This window comes from Myotis brandtii, unplaced genomic scaffold (genome assembly GCF_000412655.1).
Source record: "Myotis brandtii unplaced genomic scaffold, ASM41265v1 scaffold78, whole genome shotgun sequence".
Taxonomy (NCBI): Eukaryota; Metazoa; Chordata; class Mammalia; order Chiroptera; family Vespertilionidae; genus Myotis; species Myotis brandtii.
This window is the reverse complement of record NW_005371131.1, coordinates 957,952-977,184: the sequence shown is the minus strand read 5'-3', so window position 1 is coordinate 977,184 and position 19,233 is coordinate 957,952. Positions and strand designations below refer to the sequence as shown.

The following is a 19,233-nucleotide window of genomic DNA, read 5'->3' as shown; positions in this document are numbered from 1 at the left end:
CACCCCCACCCCCGCCGGCGCCTGAGCTGTGTGGCTCTTCTAGCTCTGTCTCTTCCTCTCACCCAGGCCTCCACTTGCCACCCGGCTATTGGCCCACAAGATCCAGTCCCCGCAGGAGTGGGAGGCGATTCAGGCCCTAACGGTGAGGAGAAGGGGAAAGAGGGTGCTGGTCAACCGCCAACCACGTGGATAGCACCAGGGGAGGCCAAGACTGGGGTTTTTGGGGTCCCATCAGACTCTTCAGGGCCCAAGGGCGTTGTGCCAAGATGGCCTAGAATGGGGGTCTGGGCCATCCCCTGAGGGTCCCACAGCAACCAGTGGGCTGGCCTCCTATCCCAGACCCTGCACAGGCAGGTCTCTTGTGGGGAGGAAGCCCCTTAGGGTCATCTGGTCCAGAGGTTCCCTGCCCGAGCTGTGCCTCAGCTCTCCAGGAGGCTGGTTAAACATACCACCCAGAGCTGCTGGGTCAGAACTACAGTACCTGCCTCCAGGAATCTGCATGTTTACAAAGCTCCCAGGTGCACTGCGGAGCCAGCCCAGCCCATCAGTGATCTCCAGACACAGGAGTACAAGGAGTGATGCCTGGGCTCAGGCCCGAGGTTTCTTGCCAATAGCAGAAGAGGACGGGGTGCACTGCAGCCCCCAAGCATGGGTCATATAGCAACTGACTATGTACCCAAGCTGATTTTAGGTGGTAGTAATAAACAGGTTTTCTTTTAATAGTTATGTCTTTATTTTTAACACATTAAATTTTTTGTTTTGTTTCTCAAATACACACTAGTCCTATGGTTTCACAGACATATAGCTTAGAATAAGGCTAAGGTAGATGGTGCCTATTTAAGTTTAAAAAAACAATCAAAGGAATATAGTAAGAAAATAATTTACGAAAGGTATCGAGATGGCCACGCCAGGAGGTGGCGACCAGTCTCAGGGCCTCTTAACCTCCGAACCCTCTTGTCCTCACAAGTCACTTTCTCCCTTACAAAACCCTGGACTTCTGGGCCGCCGCCTCTGACCCTCCCGGGGTCCCCGCACCCCGCCTCCCCCCAGGTGCTGGAAACATGCATGAAGAGCTGCGGCAAGAGGTTCCACGATGAGGTGGGCAAGTTCCGCTTTCTCAACGAGCTCATCAAGGTTGTGTCTCCCAAGGTGGGTGCTCCCAGCCCAAGCTCAGCCCTGTGCCGTCTGATGGGTGACAGACTGCACCTCATCCTGGGGCCTCCTCCTGGGGCTCGCGCTCCTCCTCCTGCCTCAGCCCCCATTAGAAATCTCACCGGCAGGAGCACAGACCCTCTCTCCTGGTCCCCTTCACACCACTGAGTCCGGGGCAGCTGATTTCTAGGCAGAGTGCTTCCGCTGACATGGCGGCTGGCCCTGGAACTGCTTGGTACTTAGGGGCAGACAGCTGCAGGGAGTGCACACAGCTGCCCCAGCACGAGCTGCTCTGGCAATGAGATCTCCCTGCAGACCTGGCCATGGCGCCCCACCTGTCCCCACTTCACAAGAGTGGCTCCCTTGAGGCCTAGGATGCTGAGGCCCCAAACCTGAGTGATGGAGCCTGCTGGCTCCAGATGGGCCATGCCCCCAGCTTGCCCGAGGAGTCCTCCCAGGGGTCATGAGCATGTTTGGTGCCCCTACCTCCTTCGCCCTTCCTCACTCAGACCTGCTCTCCTGAGTGGCTAAATGATCCAGCTGGCCCCCCCATTCTCCTCCCAGAAGGTGACTCTTGTGAGAGCCAGTTCCCTTAGCCTAGTGTACTGCTGGGGGGCTGAGGGGTCCAGGGCCGAGCGTGTCCACAGCTGCCCCGGCCCTAGTCAGTCCGATGGCGGCTCCTTCCTGAGGTCACGGAGTTAAACCTTACATGAGCAGGCACTGGGCTCTGCCTTAGCCATGTAAGCTCTGCATCCTCATTGTGGGGAAACCGAGGCACGCAGCGTTAGCACAGCTAGCGAGTGACAGAGCTAGCAGGGGAGGTCCGTCTGTGCCAGGCTGCTTGGGTGGGATGTGAGGGCCTTAGAGCCCAGCTTTCCGAGGGAGTTCGGAGGAGACAGCCAGCCAACGTCAAGGGCTTCCCCTCCTCTTGGTCTTTGAAGTACCTGGGCTCTCGGACCTCAGAGAAGGTGAAGAACAAGATCTTAGAGCTGCTCTACAGCTGGACGGTCGGCCTGCCCGAGGAAGTGAAGATTGCCGAGGCCTACCAGATGCTCAAGAAGCAGGGTGAGGCCCCGGCGCCGGGGCTTGGCCGCGCCTCCCACTCCTCCCCTCCTGGGCGCCCACTACTTTGGAGCTCTGGCAGCAAGGTCATGGGTCTGCCCTTTAACTCCTCAAGAACCTATAGCCAGTGAAGCCTTTTTGTTGCCCTGCCTGAGGCTAGCTTGGGTGGAAAGAAGGTGGGTTTGGGTCAGGCTTCCCTTCAGAGAGTGGCTCCCATGGAGTGGCCTCAAAATATGGGTGCCCAAACTCTTCCCCATGCAATTCAACGATAGGTCAGGAGCAGGCCTTGGCCCACCAGTCTGGAGCCAGCATGCTGGAGAAAGACTCCCTCCACCGTCCTTCCTGTGCTTACCTGGCCACGGCCCCATCACACCCTGCCCCTGGGCCTGGGCCCTTCTGACAGCCTTCCCACCACCCGTCTACTCTAGGGATAGTGAAGTCCGACCCCAAGCTTCCAGATGATGCCATCTTTCCCCATCCTCCTCCTCGGTCCAAGAATGTAATCTTCGAAGATGAGGAGAAATCCAAGGTGAGGCTCCAAGGAGGGGTAGATGAGAGCTCTAGGGCCCACTTGGGGGTCAGTGAATTTCAACCCCTGGCTGCCCTGCCCTTGAAGCAGAGGCTGAAGATGAGCATTCTCTGTGGTGGGTGACAGGCACTGTTTCTCGAGCACTTCCTGCATGCTGAGGACTCCCCATACGGTGCCCTGCATTTAGTAAACACAGGAGAGCGCCTGGTGTCCGTGGGGTTGGTTTGAGGGCATTTCATAGGTTGCCCAGGCATTTGCATGTCTTTATGTCGTTCACCCTTTGAACGTAATTTCATTCGCTTTTTGTAAAAGAAGCATGTGTTCATAGGCAAGAAATGAAACTGCACATGAGGTAAGATACACAGTAAAAGCTCCTGCCTACCTCGCCCACCCCAGAGAGTAACCACAGCTAAGCTTCTTGCACACCATCCCAGAAAGGCTCGCTAACAGCGGTAATAGGATGCTTTGCGCCATTTGTTGAGAACTTATTTCTGCCGGAAACTGTGGGGAGCACTTATGCGCAGTGTCTCAGTTGTCCTGTGGCCACCCCATCAGGTGTCAGTAGATTCTCGCCATTTCATGAGAGCTTAGGTAACATCCCACAGCCAGGAGTGGGGAGCCAGCACGTGACCCCAGGCCCACTCCCTGCCATCGTGGTCACGCCCTCCTGTCTTCGCAGATGCTGGCCCGCCTGCTGAAGAGCTCCCACCCGGAGGACCTCCGAGCGGCCAACAAACTCATCAAGGAGATGGTGCAAGAGGTGATGGCCGAGCCAGAGCACAGGGAGGAGGGGCGTGAAGATGTTCAGCTGGCTGCGAGGTGGGGTGGATGTGCATAGGAGGGATTCTGCAGTGACCCAGCTAAGGGGCTGTCACACAGGGAAGGAGCTGACTGACTGCGGGACCCCAGTGGGCTGAACCAGGACCGCTGTAGAGGGAAGAATTTCCCAGCAGCCAAGTCCATCTTCCCTAGATCTTTTCCATAAAAATTCGGAATAAATTAAGCTTTACTACATTTAGAGAGAGAGAGAGAGAATAATGTATGATTAATTTATAAATAAATACAGATGCTCCTTGACTTACAATGGGGTTACATCCCATAAATCCATTGTAAGTTGAAAATGTTTTAAATCAAAAAAGTGTTTAATACACCTAAGTTACCAAACATAGCTTAGCCTAGCCTACCTTAACCCCTAGAGTGCCGGGGAGCGCGACCGCGCTCCTCCTGTCTTTCACCAAAAGTGCCGGGAGCGCTATCGCGCTCCTCCTGCAGTGTCCAGTTCTAAGTCTGCTTTTATTAGTGGTGATGATATTGCTAAATATGTCAATTCTTGCTGTGAAGATGACGATTTTGTGGAAGATATTGAATATGTAACTTCATTTACTTGCGATTCATAATTTTTTTCCTAAACTGCTGTAAAATCAGCAAAAATGCCTTGGCAATTTTAGCATAGTTCCTAGGATATTGGTGGGCACTCAAAGGGTTAAATATGCTCACAACACACATTACCTACAGTTGGGCAAAGTCATCTGACACAAAGCCTATTTTTGACTATCATGTAATTTATGCATATCATTTTCTCACCATCATAAAGTAAAAAAGTCGTAAGTTGAACCATTATAAGTTGGGGACCATCTGTATACATATATGGGTGCATGCTGAAACATTTTTTTATTGATAAAGACAAGTTCTCAAAAAAGTTTGCAGTCTGGAGACCCAGAGGGCAGAAGTTCTGGGTTGTCTCTTTTTTTTTTTAAACTTTTTTTTTTATATGTATATTTTTTTATTGATTTTTTACAGAGAGGAAAGGAGAGAGATAGAGAGTCAGAAACATCGATGAGAGAGAAACATCGATCAGCTGCCTCCTGCACATCCCCCACCGGGGACGTGCCCGCAACCTAGGCACATGCCCTTGACCGGAACCGAACCCGGGACCCCTCAGTCCGCAGGCCGACGCTCTATTCACTGAGCCAAACCGGTTTCGGCCTGGGTTGTCTCTTAAAGTCAGGCTGCTCTGACAGCCAAGAGCAAGTGCAGGGTATCCCAAGACAGCACGGCACAAGCCCTCCTTTCATGCCACAAGGGAGGAACATGCGTAGTAAGGAGAGTTGGCCTGGGCAGCAGGGGCACTTCCTGCAATGCCTTTCAAGGATGAGTGCCCATCCATTTGCCAGGACTAACGACATTGGCAGGGGTCACTGCACTAGTTTCCAGATTGCACTTGATGACCATTAAGGTCTTTCACTCTCAAGTACCAGAACCTCCTTTCAAGAGACAAACATGAGGAAGGCAAGGCTCATGTAGAACCACAGGTGTAGTAGGTCTGGGCCCTGGTCCTCCAGAATCACCTGGCAAGTGTTAGAGACCCAGATTCCTGGGCCATCCCTGGAGACTGGCTGAGGGCCCAGGAGGTTCTTAGGGGCCCATGCAGACACCTGGGTCCAGGGGGCACTGGCAGGAAGAGAGGAAATGAGGAGGGTTGGCTGAGGGCTTCTTGGACCAGAGTCCCCTACTCCGGGCATGAGGGGCTCTTAGCAGTGTCTGCCTTGACACCCAGCCAGCAGGCCCTGGGAACAGAGTGGTGTGGGCAGTGCTTGGCTCGGGGCTGGGCCTGACCCAGCTCTCAGGGGCGTTTGCTGATGCCTCCCTAGGACCAGAAGCGGATGGAGAAGATCTCGAAGCGGGTGAGTGCCATTGAGGAGGTGAACAACAATGTGAAACTGCTGACGGAGATGGTGATGAGCCACAGCCAGGGCGGTGCTGCAGCCCAGAGCAGTGAGGACCTTATGAAGGTGCGCCTGTCTCCACCCTGTCCCAGTCCACTCAGCCAGCCTGCAGCCCTGACCTCCCACCCTACTGCCCCCAGGAACTCTACCAGCGCTGTGAGCGGATGCGACCCACACTCTTCCGACTGGCCAGTGACACAGAGGACAATGACGAGGCCTTAGGTGAGCCCCTGGCAGAGCTGGCTCATTGCTCTATCTACTTCCTCCACCTCTCCCAGGGCCTGCCGAGTACCTGCAGTTAGCAGGAGCTACCACCAGGGGGCCCCTTTATCCAGCATTGACCTTGGGTTTCTCCTAGCTTAGGAAGAAGGAAGCCGGGAGCTGATCTGATATCCTGGAGAGACCCTGGGCCAAGCCCCTTCACAGACACCTCATTTACTGCCCACAAGCTGCACAGGAGGGAAAATTGCCGCCATCTCACAGCTAGCGCTGGGGCAGGGGTGGGGGGACGGGAGGGGAGAGGAGTGACTTGCCCAGATCACAGAACAGAGGCAGAACCAGGGTGGAGCAGGGTTCTCCCTGCAGACACTGCCTCCCTGGTAAGGGCTACAAACTGAGAGCGGATCCCACAGGCTGGGCAGTTCCAGAGCTGAGCCTGTGGCTTCTGCTAGGGCCGCGTATCAGCTTCTCATCCTGTTCTCTGCTACCACATCAGCAGGGCCTCTTGGGCGGCGGTCTGGGTATCATCGCGGCGCCTCATTCAGCGGGAGCTCACTTAGCGCCTCCATGGGCCAGGGACCTGGTCTCCACCAAGAGGCTCACTGTCCAGATCCCTCAAAGCCCTGGCTCCCCAGGAGGTGATACTGACAAGGGCCTACTGTGTGCCAGACACTGTTCTAGGCCCTCAGGGATGTGGCAGTGATCAAAATGGACACAAGCTACAACCTCATGGAGCTTGTAGCCTAATGAGAGGAGACAGACAGTAAGCCCAGGACGTGAGCAATGGCAGTTTGTCAGGTGGTGCTGAGAGACATGGAGAAAAACAAGTGGGATTAAAGGAGGCCTCCCCAAAGTGACCTGGGTGAAGACCTGAAGACAGGAAGGGAGGAAGCATGCAGAGATCTGGGGTATCGACAGCAGAGCCGCGTGGAGGCCTGGAGCGGGGCCATGCACTGAGTGCAGGGGCTGGCACGGGGCAGTGTGGAGGGAGCAGTGGACAAGGGTGACCGAGGGCCTGAGTCTGCGTAGATGAGATGGGATGCCCGCCGCCCCACTCCCTCACGAGGGCTGCTCATCTCCCCACAGAGGCCCCACATGCCTTCACACTGGCCTCTCCCTTTCTGCCCATTGCAGCGGAGATCCTGCAGGCCAACGACAACCTCACCCAGGTGATCAACCTCTACAAGCAGCTGGTGCGGGGCGAGGAGGTCAATGGAGATGCTGCTGCCGGCTCCATCCCTGGTGAGGAGGCGCAGGAGATGGGGAAGGGGCCCCCCAGGCTGGAGGGGGCAGAGTCTAGGGTGGTGCACTGGTCCCGGAGCTGCTAGCAGTGACCACCAGGGTGACCCTGGCCCCTTAAGATGGGGAAGGCCCCCAGGGAGAGAGTCTGTGCCACGCCTGCAGCTGTGGGGAGTGGAAGTCTGGATGTGGGACGAAGCGGGAGGGAGCCGAGGGTTTGGCAAGGACAGGCAGAAGGAGGAAGACCTTTTGACAGCTCGGGCACCTCTGGTGCAGCGCTGGATGACACCCCAAGGCTTAGTCTCATCATCAGAAGTGGTAGGAGGGTCTGACAATAAGGGTAAAACGCCGCTCTGGGACCCACAGAAGAGGTTGGAATTGGCCCTTTGGGGAGGGGGGGGCACTGTGCGGAAGCAGTAGAGTTTAAGCAGGGCCTTAAGGGTGGGAGGCAGTTCACCAAGTAGAAGAAGCAAATCCGTTCCAGACAGAAGGAATAGCATGTGCTGAGGAAAGGGCTGGGTGGGCAGATTTAGGGGCAAGGGCCGTGTGGCCAAGGAGGGGGAAGCAGGGGAGTCATGACGGGTGAGGGGACAGCTGCCCCTCAACCCCCATGGACTCTGAGAACCTGAGCGTCCTCCCCAGGACTTGCCTGACTCTCCTTTCCCACCCAGGGAGCACCTCGGCCCTGTTGGACCTCTCAGGCCTGGATCTCCCTCCTTCAGGCACCACCTACCCAGCCGTGCCCACCTGCCCTGTCACCCAGGGCAGCCCCGAGCAGCCCAGCGCCTCCGTTTCCCTGCTTGATGATGAGCTCATGTCTCTGGGTGAGGATGGGCCGGGCCCGGAGCGGGCGGGCTCAGCTGCAGGCGGGGCTGGTGCCCGTGCACGAGCTGCTTGCAGAGCCTGGTCAGGTCAGCGTGTGAGTCCTCCCCTGAGCGCTGTGGAGCTCCCCAGCCAGGAAAGGGAATGGGGACTTGGGGTGAGGAGTGAGACGAGGGGGACAGTGGGCCAGGTTCAGTTCCCCTCTCTGGGCATGTCAGCGTACCCTTCCTAGGAGGGTCTGCCCACAGGGTCGCTTACACACCCACCTGCCCCTCCTCATTCAGAGCCAGAGGCCCTGCCCTGTCTCACAGAGCGGGGTGGGCAGCAGTGATGAGAAAGCCAGGGCGGCAGCCACTGACGGGCCCCGCTTGTGGGTGGCCGAACCCCCAGTGAGTGGCTGTGGCAAAGCCACCTCTGGAGAAGCGAGGTGTGCTGTGCACTTCCTGTCCCCGTGTCGCTTCAGCAGAGGCCTGAGCCTCCACCTTCCTCTGATTTCTTCTCGAAGGCAAAGGAAATGTGGGAACAGGAACCAGCAGTGCCAGGGCGGCACCCGCCCAGCTCTGGGACCACAAAGGGGGCTTTTCCTAAACGGTTCTGCAGCAGGAAGGGTGAGGGGGCGGGCAGGCTAGGCAGTGGGGACTTCCTGTGTGTCAGAGACGGCGTGCATCGCATTTATTACAACAGTCCTCCGATGTGGGTGCTGCTGCTGTGTGGGCACAGGGCGGTTGTCACCAGCGAGGGGTCACACAGCTGAGTGGCAGAGCTGTACTCAAACTCCAGCCAGTAGACCATGCTCTGGCCAAGTCTAGACTCGGCCACTTTCCAGCTCTGTGGCCTTGGACAGATTACTTAGCCCCTCTGAGCACCTGTTTTCTCATCCCTAAAAGAGGGATGAGAACCACATTCCTGCCTTGTAAGCTGGTGTAAGCATTAAGTGAGACACAGGGCTGAAGTGCCTGACACATCAGGGGGTGTAGGAAACGTTACCAGTTACCACCGTGGTGTCAGAGGTGTGTCCTGCGGAAGGGAGCCGATAGCCACAGCTTCCTGCGCTTGCCTTTGCCTGTCACAGGCCGGCCCTCACTTATTCAGGATTTGCTAGAAACAGGATAACTTGTCTTCTGTCGGTGAAGTCTGGGTGAACCCGGCCAGAGAGTGCTCCGGGGCAGGCAGAGGTCAGACAGGTTGGGGACCTGCTGCCTTCTACCGATCAGCAGCCTTCACAGGGCCCACAGCTCTCTGGCACCAGCGAGCCAGCCTTGTTGGCACGTGCCAAGGCAGATGGGGTCTTCACAGTCTGCCCCAGCCCACCCTGCATTGTGCACATGGGGCCACTGCTGCCCAGCCAGCACCTTGCCCCTGGCTGCTCCGACTCTGGGCTAGGCCCAGGGCCCCGGGCCCCGTTCACTGTCCCACAGCGCCCTTCGGACACTCAGAGGGCATCCCTCCAGTCAGTCGGCAGGGTGCTGCCCCCTGGCCATCGAGGCCTTGACGTCAGGAACCCCACTTGGTGTCTCCCACCTCCTGCACTGCTCCCCACCACCAGCAGCAGCTGCCAGCTGGTGGCGCAGATGGAAGTCCTGACATCTGTAGTTGACTTGGCTTCTGAGCAGCAGCAGAGGAAGCATGTGTGGCCGGGAACGGGCTGTCGGGATGTTAGCTTCTCCTTCTGCTCTGTGGCTGGCTCCCTGTGAAAGTGCTGACGTGGGCTTTTCCCCTTTGAACTGAGCCTCTCGGAGGAAGGAGTGCAGGGGGGAGGGTAGGAGCCAGGGACCCCAACCTATCACACAGGAGCCCCATGTCTCTCGCCTCTGCTCAGGGATCCAACTCCTTTATCTCTCTCTTGCTTCCCCGCAGGCCTCAGTGACCCCACACCACCTTCAGGCCCAAGCTTGGAGGGTGCTGGATGGAACAGCTTCCAGGTAGGAGGGCCCGGAACTAGCCTGACCCACCCTGGCAGCAGAGCACCTTGGTCAGGCAGCCAAGAGAGCAATGAGAGGAGATGAGCGGGAGGGACGGCCCAGGGGCTGAGGCCTCCATCCCCGGGTGGAGAAAGGCAGGCGGTCCTCTTACCTCCAGGTGCCCCTCCCTGCCAGTCTCAGCCTTGGGCCTCCCTTGGGTTGAGGTGGGGGCTCCTTATTCCTGTTCTCTTGAGGGTGTTTTTGAGGTCCCTGGAATGTGATGGTTTCTAGAGTAGAACCCAGACCAGGCCTGCCAGGCCTGACCCACTAGTGACCCTGCAGTGAGAGGGGTCAGGCCTGGCAGGAAGGTGGTCCCCATCCCTGCTGCTGCTTCCCCAGACGTCACCTGCAGGGAGGGGAAGGGGCCTCCTTTTCAGCACCACCTCACCCACCTGCGTCCTTTGTATGCCCGACAGTCATCTAATGGCGCTGAACCCCCCGCCCCCGCTCCAGCACCCAGCACGGACAGTTGGCACCCCGTTCAGACATCCCTGCCAGTGAGCAGTGGTCTGGATGACCTGGACCTCCTGGGGAAGACCCTGCTACAGCAGTCACTGCCCCCGGAGTCCCAACAAGTGCGGTGGTGAGGGCACACCCTGGCTGGCATGGGGGGAGCCCTCTCTGTCCCACAACCAGACCCGGCAGGGAGAGGCCCAGTGCCAGTGCGTTCCTGTGAGCAGTGGCTGCAGAGCACCACCTTGTGCCAAGCACTGCACTGGGTGCAAGGGTGTGCTGGGCCCGTCCCAGGGCATGGAGTTTATGAGAGAAAGGGGACCTGTGCCCCACTCAGGCGTCCCAGCACCTGAGAAAGATGGAGGGTCAACAGTGAGGAGGACACAGCTCCAGGGGGCGGGGGGAGGAGAGAGAGCTGCCCATTTTAAGGTGAGGAAACCGGGGCCAGAGAGACAGGGAGGTGTCAGGGACAGTCAGGAAGCCCACCTTCCCTGGGCCCCCGGTCTCTTGGTCACCGAAGAGTCACCTCTCAATGCACCGCCCTCCAATAAGGGAGAAGCAGCAGCCCGCCCCCCGGCTCACACTCCGGGACCTGCAGAATAAAAGCAGCGGCAGCTCACCCAGCGCCAGTGCCGCCAGCCTCCACAGCACGTCCCCTGAGCCCCTGGGGCCTCTGCAGCAGCCCACGCAGACTGAGCTCTCGCTGGCCAACATCACTGTGCCCCTGGAGTCCATCAAACCCAGTGAGTAGGGCGGGGGCACGTGCGGGTGCAGGCTGGGCCAGGTCAGCTCACGGCCCAGCAGCACCACCCACCGCGTTGCCCCTCCAGGAGCTCTTTCTGGGGGACAGGTGGGAAAGTGGGCCTTTCTTCCCAGTCCTTTCTGCCCTGCCTGGCTCAGCGAGGAGTTCTGGGCAGGACCCTGCTCAGCCGTCTCCTCATCCATCCCAGAGTGGCACAGAACAGCCATATAAACTCCAGGCTCACCCAGGCAGCAGACTTCCGGTGGCTGGCCCCCGGGACATAGGTTTGGGGTCTCCCCAAGATCACAAAACCAAACTGAGATAAAGATCCAGGTCTAGGTCTGGGCTTCTCCCGCCCGGGAGCAACAGGGGGCCCCCAGCAGCACAGGCCCTGCATAGACAGATAAAGACGCCCAGCCTTCTCAGCCTCGTCCATCCGTGACCAAGGGCGTCACACTTCTGTGTCCCGGGAGGTAGGTAGTGATGCCCCGTCTACCAGTAGGGAGGCCCTGAGCAGTGGAGTGACTAGACCAGGGTCACACAGTGAGACAGGACCCCACTTCACTCCAGCATGACAGCCAGCAGCCGTGTACATACTGGCAGAGCCCTGCATGGGGCTCCGTTCCCGGCTGGGTGTCTTGCCTCCGCCATGACACTGCACGTTCACCTGCCTTCCTGGGCATCAGTCTGTACCCCTGGCTGCACTGCTGCCCAGGATCGAGGCGAGGACCTAAGTTTGTGGGTTCATTCGTTCATTCCCAGCTGAGCAGTGAAGACCTGATGTGAGCCGGGTGTGGGGAGCTCGTCAGATGTGCTTGGGCTCGGGCCCAGCACCACCCATTGCCCTCTGCCCCTCTCCCCTGCAGGCAGCATCTTGCCGGTGACCGTGTACGACCAGCATGGCTTCCGGGTCCTCTTCCACTTCGCCCGAGACCCGCTGCCTGGGCGCTCCGACGTGCTGGTGGTGGTGGTTTCCATGCTGAGCACCGCCCCCCAGCCCATCCGCAACATCGTTTTCCAGTCAGCTGTCCCCAAGGTGACACTGTCATACCTCCCTCCTCTCAAGGCCGGGTGACTCCAGGCTAGACGGGGGCCAGCTGGGAGTGGGGACTCGGGGTAAAAAGGAACCAAAGGACAGAGCCCCAGGCCCCCCCGAAGAGGAGCTGGCGGGCAGGCTGGGCTTGGCTCCTCGGGATGGGCAGGGGAAGCCAGGGCTAGCTGTGCCCATCCTGCCCTCCTGTCCACAGGTCATGAAAGTGAAGCTGCAGCCACCCTCAGGCACAGAGCTGCCAGCATTCAACCCCATCGTCCACCCCTCAGCTATCACCCAGGTCCTGCTCCTCGCCAACCCCCAGAAGGTGAGGGCCCAGCTGGGACGGGGCACTGCTATGGGGTGGGGGCAGCCTCCTCTCCACCTCTGACCCTCTGCCTTTACCGTCTCTGCCCCAGGAGAAGGTTCGCCTCCGCTACAAGCTCCTCTTCACCATGGGCGACCAGACCTACAACGAGATGGGGGATGTGGACCAGTTCCCCCCGCCCGAGACCTGGGGGAGCCTCTAGAACAGAGAGAGGAGGGGAGAGGAGGAGGGGGCAACGGGACTGGCCACTGGCTAGCCTGGGCAGGAGGCTGTGGTGGCCTAGGACACCTTTGTCCCCATGGCCATATCCCCTGTGCCTGGTGCTTCTTCCCTCACCCCTGTGCCCCCCTCCTTCCTGAACCCCTCCCCTGCTGAGCCAAACCCAGCAGGAGGCTGGGCCTGGGTTTGCACTGCTGGGGACTTCACCACAGGTGGGAGCCTGCCGCAGGGGAGGGCTGTGGCCCTGGAAGGACTTGGGGTCCTTGGGTGAAGCATGGCTGCCGGGCAGGGGCCGGGACCTCAGGCCCAGCCCAGACCCCAGCCTGGGGTGGGGTCATCCCCGCCCGTCCTTATGCCTTATGGGAAGGCCCAGCCATAACTGGGAGCCACGCTGGAGCCAGGAACCAGCTCCGGCCTCCTCCATAGGAACTGGGTAACTATGGGAGGTGAGGCCTGCACCCCCAGCTGTTTGCACTCTCTGGTGTGTGGTTTGACTCAGCTTTTATTTCTGAGTGGCCCTGTGGTCACCATCTCAGGGGGCCCAGTTGGGGGAGCCCCACCTGTCTCCTCCTCCTCCTGGGGGTCTCCCTCTACGGGCCTGGCCCCTTTGCTCTCAGGCCTCCTGAGGAGCTGTGGGGGCCGTGCAACTGCTGGCCCAAGGGTAATGCCAGAGGCAGGTGGCCCCACTGGGGGCCCCAGGACTCTGGCCCAGGGAGGGCCTGCACTGGTTCTCAGAGTCCCCTTCATTCCTGGGCCTCTGCTGGGCCTCCTGTGGGTGTCTCGCCTCTGTCCATCTGTTTATGGGCAGGAGTGGTCAGTGTGTGAGTGAGAGCAGGAGTATTTATGGAAATAAAATGTCCTTTTTCCTGGACCAGCTCTCGTAGCCCTTCTGAGGTGAAGGAAAACGGAGACAGGAGGGGTCCCAGGGCTACCCTGCAGGCTTCTCTGCCTCTGCGTTTGGCGCTCAGGCCATGGTTCCTCTCCCCACCATCCCTGAGCCCTGCACAGGAAGAGGCCCTGCTTACGGGCCTGTGGCCAGTGCTGAGTCACCAGAGAGGGCTCAGGGCTGTGGCCGGCGGGCGCAGAGCCGTCCCAGCTGGAAAGGAGCAGCCCTCGCTCTGCTTGCTCCGGGCCTGCCAGGAGCCCTGGCTGCTCACAACTTCCTCCTGCTGCACTCAGCTCTCATAACACAACTGTGCTGCAGCCCCGCCCCGGAGGTCCGGCCTCGGCCTCGCTTCTCCCTTTCCTCAGACGCTGCTCCCAGGAAGCAAAGCGCCAGTTGCAGCTTTTTCTGGAGAGGCCCAGGGACCCTGCACTGGGCCCCCTGCCACTCCCAGCTGCAGCGCACTTCCCCCTGCTGTTATCAGTTTCTCTTAACTGGGAGGCTGGGGTCCAGGCCCCAGGAGTGGCTTAGAGGCTCTGCGGCTGAGAGAGCCAGCGGTGCTGAGCTGAGCGGGGAGGGGTTAGTACCCTCCACGCTGCTCTGCAGGAGAGAGTTCCTGTTCAGTAGTCTGGGGAAGGCTGCCCGCCATTTCTGCTCCTAGCAGATGATGGGAAGCCCTGTTTTAAGAAACCAGTTTCACTTTGTCTAACCTAGTCTTCCCCAGTCTGAACTTGGCCACCGAGCCCCTTCCTTAGAAACTATTGAGATGTGCTGGAGGACAGCCCAGCCCGCTGGTTTTCAGAGCCCTGCACATCCGACTCCCCAGCTTCTGTGCAGCAACTGAGGGACGCTTGGGCAGGGGGGCGCTCCTGTGGCAGGGACACTGAAGGGCAGAGGGGCAATCCTCCCCTGCCATGCTGCCAAGGGGACAAAAGTGGCACTTCCACTCCTCGCCTGTTGGAGCCTTCCAGCATCCCCTGGACATCCCCTCCCAGCTGTCCCCTGTCCCCCCTCCTCCTCCCCCCACCCCCAACCCGGGGCAGAGCTCCTGACTTGTGATGTCTCCAAGACAGTCTAGTTGGAAGGTCCTTCCTTCTAAATGAAACAACCCTATTTCCTGCAAGGCCCCCGGGGTCCCAGAGGCACCGTCTGGAGCTGAGTCTCCTGCTGGCCCAGGAAGGCTGCGGGCTGTGGGGATGTGTGTGGCTGCAGCTGGCGTCGGGGGCTGCTTCCGGTGGGTTCCCTGGCTTGATGTGTGACTTTGAGCAAGGCCCTTGCTTCTCTGGTCTTTAGGTTCCTTGCTTTAAAATAGTGGTGGGGAACATCCGGCCTGTGGGCCATATAAGGCCCAAGAAATCATTTGGTCTGGCCCTGCCAAGGCATTAGGGTGAGTTAATTAAGTGTTTGACCAAATATAGCAGGCTAATTTTTAAGTTGATAATTGTGTATGGCCGCGAAAGATGTTATAAATATCCAAATGGCCCCTGGCAGAAAAACAGGTTCCCCACCCCTGCTTTAAAAGGAAGTGAGAGGGACCCTGTGAGCTGTAAGGACCCTGAAGAGTCTGGGCAAAAGCAGACTGCATGCAAAAGCAGCCCAACCAACTAGGGCTGGGCTCAGTGGACTGAAGGTTGTGGGTCCGATTCTTGTCAAGGGCATGTACCTCAGTTGCAGGCTTAATCACTGGCCCCAGTTGGGGCACCTGCAAGAGGCATCCAACTGATGTGTCTCTCACATCGCTGTTTCTGTCTCTCCCCCTCCTTCCACTCTAAAAATCAATGGAAAGATATCCTCGATTAACAAAAAAAAAGCCCGTATCCCAGACTGTCAGCTTGGGATGACCCAGATGTTAGAGGGACAGGGAGATCCCTTCAGTCGTTCAGATCTCCCACCTTCCCTCGTTTGTAGTCTATTCATCCAAATGTCTGTCCGTCCTGCAAGTGCCTCTTGAGTAGCCCCTGTGCCAGGCACTGCCCTGTCCTCAGCTCACAGCCTGGCATGGAACCTGTGAGCCAGGAGCTCAGCATGACATGCTGAGAGCCGGGAGGGGACGAGAGATGCCCAGCAAGGCCCGAATCTGTGAAGGGTTGCGGGGGGGGGGGGGGTCTAGTCAGAGGAGGGGACCCTTGGCTTCTACTCCCTGGAGCAATCATTCCCCAAGTTCGGTGTCAATTCATACAGAGGCGGGGAGCCCAGCGCAGGAGACCCAGAGCCTTTGGAGTCCATGGGCTGGAATGGGGGGCACAGGAAGGGAGTGGGCTCTGCCTCTTGAAGGGTGACCCCACCGCCACCCCAGGAGCAGTGGGGCTTCCCAGACCTGAAGCCACACTTCGACTTCTATTTGTGGGGCTGGAGGCAGCAGCTCGTGTGTTTTTTTTTAGCAACCGCAGCACACTGTGCTCATCCGCTCACGGCAGCCAAGAGAAACAGGCTGCTGCTCGCCTGGGGAGCCTGCCCCAGCCGCTGCGGGCCTCCTGGCCAGGGCACAGGCACACCAGGCAGGTGCCGGGCCAGCCCGAGGCCTGGCGCCAAACTAGACCTGCTGCATGCAGCCTCTCCCTCAGTCCTCACAGCTGCCCTGTGAAATGGGAAACTGAGGCTCGGAATGAATAAAGGCCACACACCGTCATGTACTTTATTTAGCACATCCTCCAGGGACATTGGTGTCCCCATTTAGGGCCCACACCATGGCCACCTGCCTTCTGAGCCTACACACCTCTGTCGGCTGCTGTCCTCTGCGGCTGGGGTTAAGGTGCAGGCTCTAGGGCCATCAGGTTGTGCTGGAGGCCTTGTGCCCCAGCCCCACCCAGTGTTTCCTGGGAAGTCCTTTCAACTGGAGCAGGAGGCAAGGAAGTTTCTGGAGCCCCAGCAATCATACCACACGCCTCGCTGCTCTGGGTGGAAGCCTCCACTCAGAGGGCAGCACTGATATGGCCAAACAAACAATATGTCAAAGTGTCTAAAACAAGAGATTCTTGCTCAGTCCTGCGGCCCCACAGCTGACCCCTGCTACCACCACTGCACTGCCCCAGCCACTCGCCACCCTGCCCACATCCTGCTTTAGCTTCACAGCAGGCACTTCCCAGGCTGTCACATTTTCTCAGGCTGTACTGAGCCTCTGGGCTCAAAGCAGCCACGGGGATTCAGGTGGGGGCAGGGACCAGCATTTCTGGGTCTCCAGGCGGTCCCTCTAACACAGCAGGAGAGCACGTGGGGGCTTTGGAGATCTGGTGTCCGGTCTGCTTTCTAACTTGGTCTCTACCACTTAACCAGCTAGGAACCTTGGGACAAGAACCTCAGTCTGCTCACCTGTAAAATGGGGGCAGTACCAACCTCACTGGAGGACGGGCTAAAGTACATGACAATAAGTGCCATTGTCCCAAGGCAGCAGGACACATTTAGGGGGCAACTGAGGCAGGGATGGGGGTAAAGGGTCTTGGCATTCCTGGCTCTGCAGGCTGAATGAGAAACAGGGCCAAGCACTGTCCTAAGCACTTTACATATTAACTCTTTCACTCCTCAGCAGGTAACTGCTGTTATAAGTCCCACTTTACCAAGGACACTGAGGCTCAGAGAGGTAAGCCACCTCACCCAAGGTCACCCAGCTAGTGAGAGGCCGAGCCCAGCCGGCTGGCTCCATGCACACCCTTAAGTTCAGTTCTTGCTGTCTGTTGGGTTGGAAATAAGTGTCCATTGATGCAGGATCTTCATTTGTGATTCGAGTCAGCTGTGTTTTTTGAGCACCTTGCGGAGGCTTCAGCATGAGCCAGACAGGACTCAGGCTCCTGGAGAGGAGACCCAGCAAGGTCAACACACCCTTGCAGCCCTCGCTGGTTTGGCTCAGTGGATAGAGCATTGGCCCAAGGACTGCAGGGTCCAGGGTTTGATTCCGGTCAAGGGCACATACTGTAGTTGCAAGCTGATCCCCGGCCTTGGTCAGGGCATGTGCGGGAGGCAACCAATCTATGTGTGTCTCTCACATCGATGTTGCTCTCTCTGCCTCTCCCCCTCCCTTCCACTCTTTCTAAAAATCAGTGGAAAATATCCCTAGGTGAGGATTAACAACAACAAAAACCCTTGCAGTGCAATGTGAAAGGTCTTGTGATTGGAATAGGGGTTGGATGGCAACCTCAGGTCCCCTTCTGTATCTGCAGTTCTAAAACTACAACTTCAACACCCACTGATGGAAACTTCTGAGTCCAAAGATCTCTGGTTACAACATCCTTTGAAGGAACAGCCTGTGATCCTTCAACTTTTGGGGCCTCCAACCTTTTGTGATGCAACATCCAAGTGTGCTTGAACTTAAATATACCCTAAAATGTACCCCTCGCCTAGCCAAAAGGCACGGCACCCCACCCAGGCTGCACAGAGAAGAGCCAAGTGCCTTTCCTGTGGAGACTGGATGGGAGGGAAGCCTGGCGCTCACGTGGCCTGCTTATACACGGCTCGGGGTGTTTCCCCAGCAGCTGCTGCTACGGCCCAATGGACTGGCTCCCCAGGCTGGAGCTGGGGCTCAGGCCTGGGCAAGTCTAGGAGGGACAGCAGTAGGAGCCAGGCCTTCTCCTCAGGGACCCCAGTGTGGTCCAGGCTGCAGATGGGGCTGAAACAGGGTGGGGACACCAGGGAGCCTGGCGATCTCCCAGATGGCAGGACGGTGGTAACCTGGTGTCAAGCTGCTGGCTCGGGAGTCTTCAGTTTCCCAGTTCTGCACACAGTAGGTTGTGCCCGCTGCAGAGAGGGGAAACTGAGCCACCACCAAGTTCTGGGTTCTGGCCAGTGAGGAAGGTGGAGAGGACAGGACTAGAACCCAGACATTGCCACCCAGCCCCACGTTTTAAGAAGTCAGGTCTACTCTGGACTCGCGTCTCCCTTCGTGGAGGCATTCTTCAAGCCCTGCTCCCTTTCCAGAATCCCCTCCAGGGGCTTCCAGTTGGGGCAGGGCAGGCGGCATCTCCTCATCCTGGCCTGAGCCTTTGATCCAGGGGCCTCCAGCTTCTCCCACTCAGGTGGGAGCCTCTGGTTCAAGCAGCAACAGCTGAGGGTTCCCTTCCCACCCCCACCCCCCCCCCCCCGGGGCCCGCCTGGCTCTCCCTCTGAGGAGTGGAGAGGCAGTCAGAGTCCAGCAAGTGCCCGCTGGGAGCCAGGCCCCGTGCTGGGCACTGGATCACTGAGATGCCTGAGGCCGAGGTCCTGCCCTAGAGAAGTGCCCAGTCTGCCCACTCACACAAGTCTGCTCAAGTAATCCTCAAACTGAACTGAAACTCCAGCAGATCAAAGTGCAGGGTTCTCCCCTACGCCTATCCCTCCCCCCCCTCCTCCCCCCAGCTCCTGATGTCTAAGGGGTGCAGGGGCTCCGAGTAAGGAGGGCCCACTGTTTCCCAAAGGCTCTCATCGTGTGTTAACTAGCAGGTATCTATGGAGCACCTACTGTGTGCCCAACTGTTTCATGTGCAGAACCAGATATACTAGTAACTGCTATGAGTTTGGAGGGGCAGAGCAGCAGCCATATCACTGCCGTACCAGAGAGAAGGGCAGATGGAGGAAAACTGTTGGTGGCAAGCACTCTGGGAGTGTTGGCTGTGGCTGGAGGGGCACACATCCCCTTTAAAGGGGTGAGGGGAGCAGGAGCATGGATGCTGGAGGAGCCGGCAGAGGTATCTTGTGTTGTCAGACAGGGCCAGGACAGCTGGCTCATCAGGCCACCAGAGACATCAAGGCCAGAGTTCCAGGGACTTATCCAAGGGCACGCAGCAGCCGGATGACCCCAGCCGATCGCCCAGCCGGGAAGCATCTCTGGTCGTCTCATGGGGGGAGGGGCAGTCAGGGCCACAGACCCTGGAGGAGGGGAGGGGACTGAGTCCTGGCTGG

The 19,233-nt window shown here is 58.4% G+C and overlaps 1 protein-coding gene across 2 annotated transcripts in view; it reads left to right on the top strand.

Annotated features, from left to right (window-relative positions):
• The window catches only part of GGA1 (golgi-associated, gamma adaptin ear containing, ARF binding protein 1), an 18,772-nt gene extending 5,419 nt beyond the window's left edge, over nt 1-13,353 (top strand). For both annotated transcript variants that reach the window (XM_014530840.1, XM_005883221.2), the window contains exons 3-17: nt 67-142; nt 1,051-1,149; nt 2,094-2,217; nt 2,643-2,743; nt 3,423-3,503; nt 5,395-5,535; nt 5,610-5,691; nt 6,823-6,930; nt 7,599-7,751; nt 9,607-9,671; nt 10,127-10,293; nt 10,716-10,906; nt 11,772-11,941; nt 12,153-12,263; nt 12,355-13,353. In XM_014530840.1, the coding sequence (XP_014386326.1) occupies nt 1,066-1,149; nt 2,094-2,217; nt 2,643-2,743; nt 3,423-3,503; nt 5,395-5,535; nt 5,610-5,691; nt 6,823-6,930; nt 7,599-7,751; nt 9,607-9,671; nt 10,127-10,293; nt 10,716-10,906; nt 11,772-11,941; nt 12,153-12,263; nt 12,355-12,465 (1,689 nt within the window). In that variant the 5' untranslated portion in view covers nt 67-142; nt 1,051-1,065 and the 3' untranslated portion in view covers nt 12,466-13,353. The remainder of the gene's footprint in view (nt 1-66; nt 143-1,050; nt 1,150-2,093; nt 2,218-2,642; nt 2,744-3,422; nt 3,504-5,394; nt 5,536-5,609; nt 5,692-6,822; nt 6,931-7,598; nt 7,752-9,606; nt 9,672-10,126; nt 10,294-10,715; nt 10,907-11,771; nt 11,942-12,152; nt 12,264-12,354) is intronic.
• Nucleotides 13,354-19,233: the final 5,880 nt, after the last annotated feature.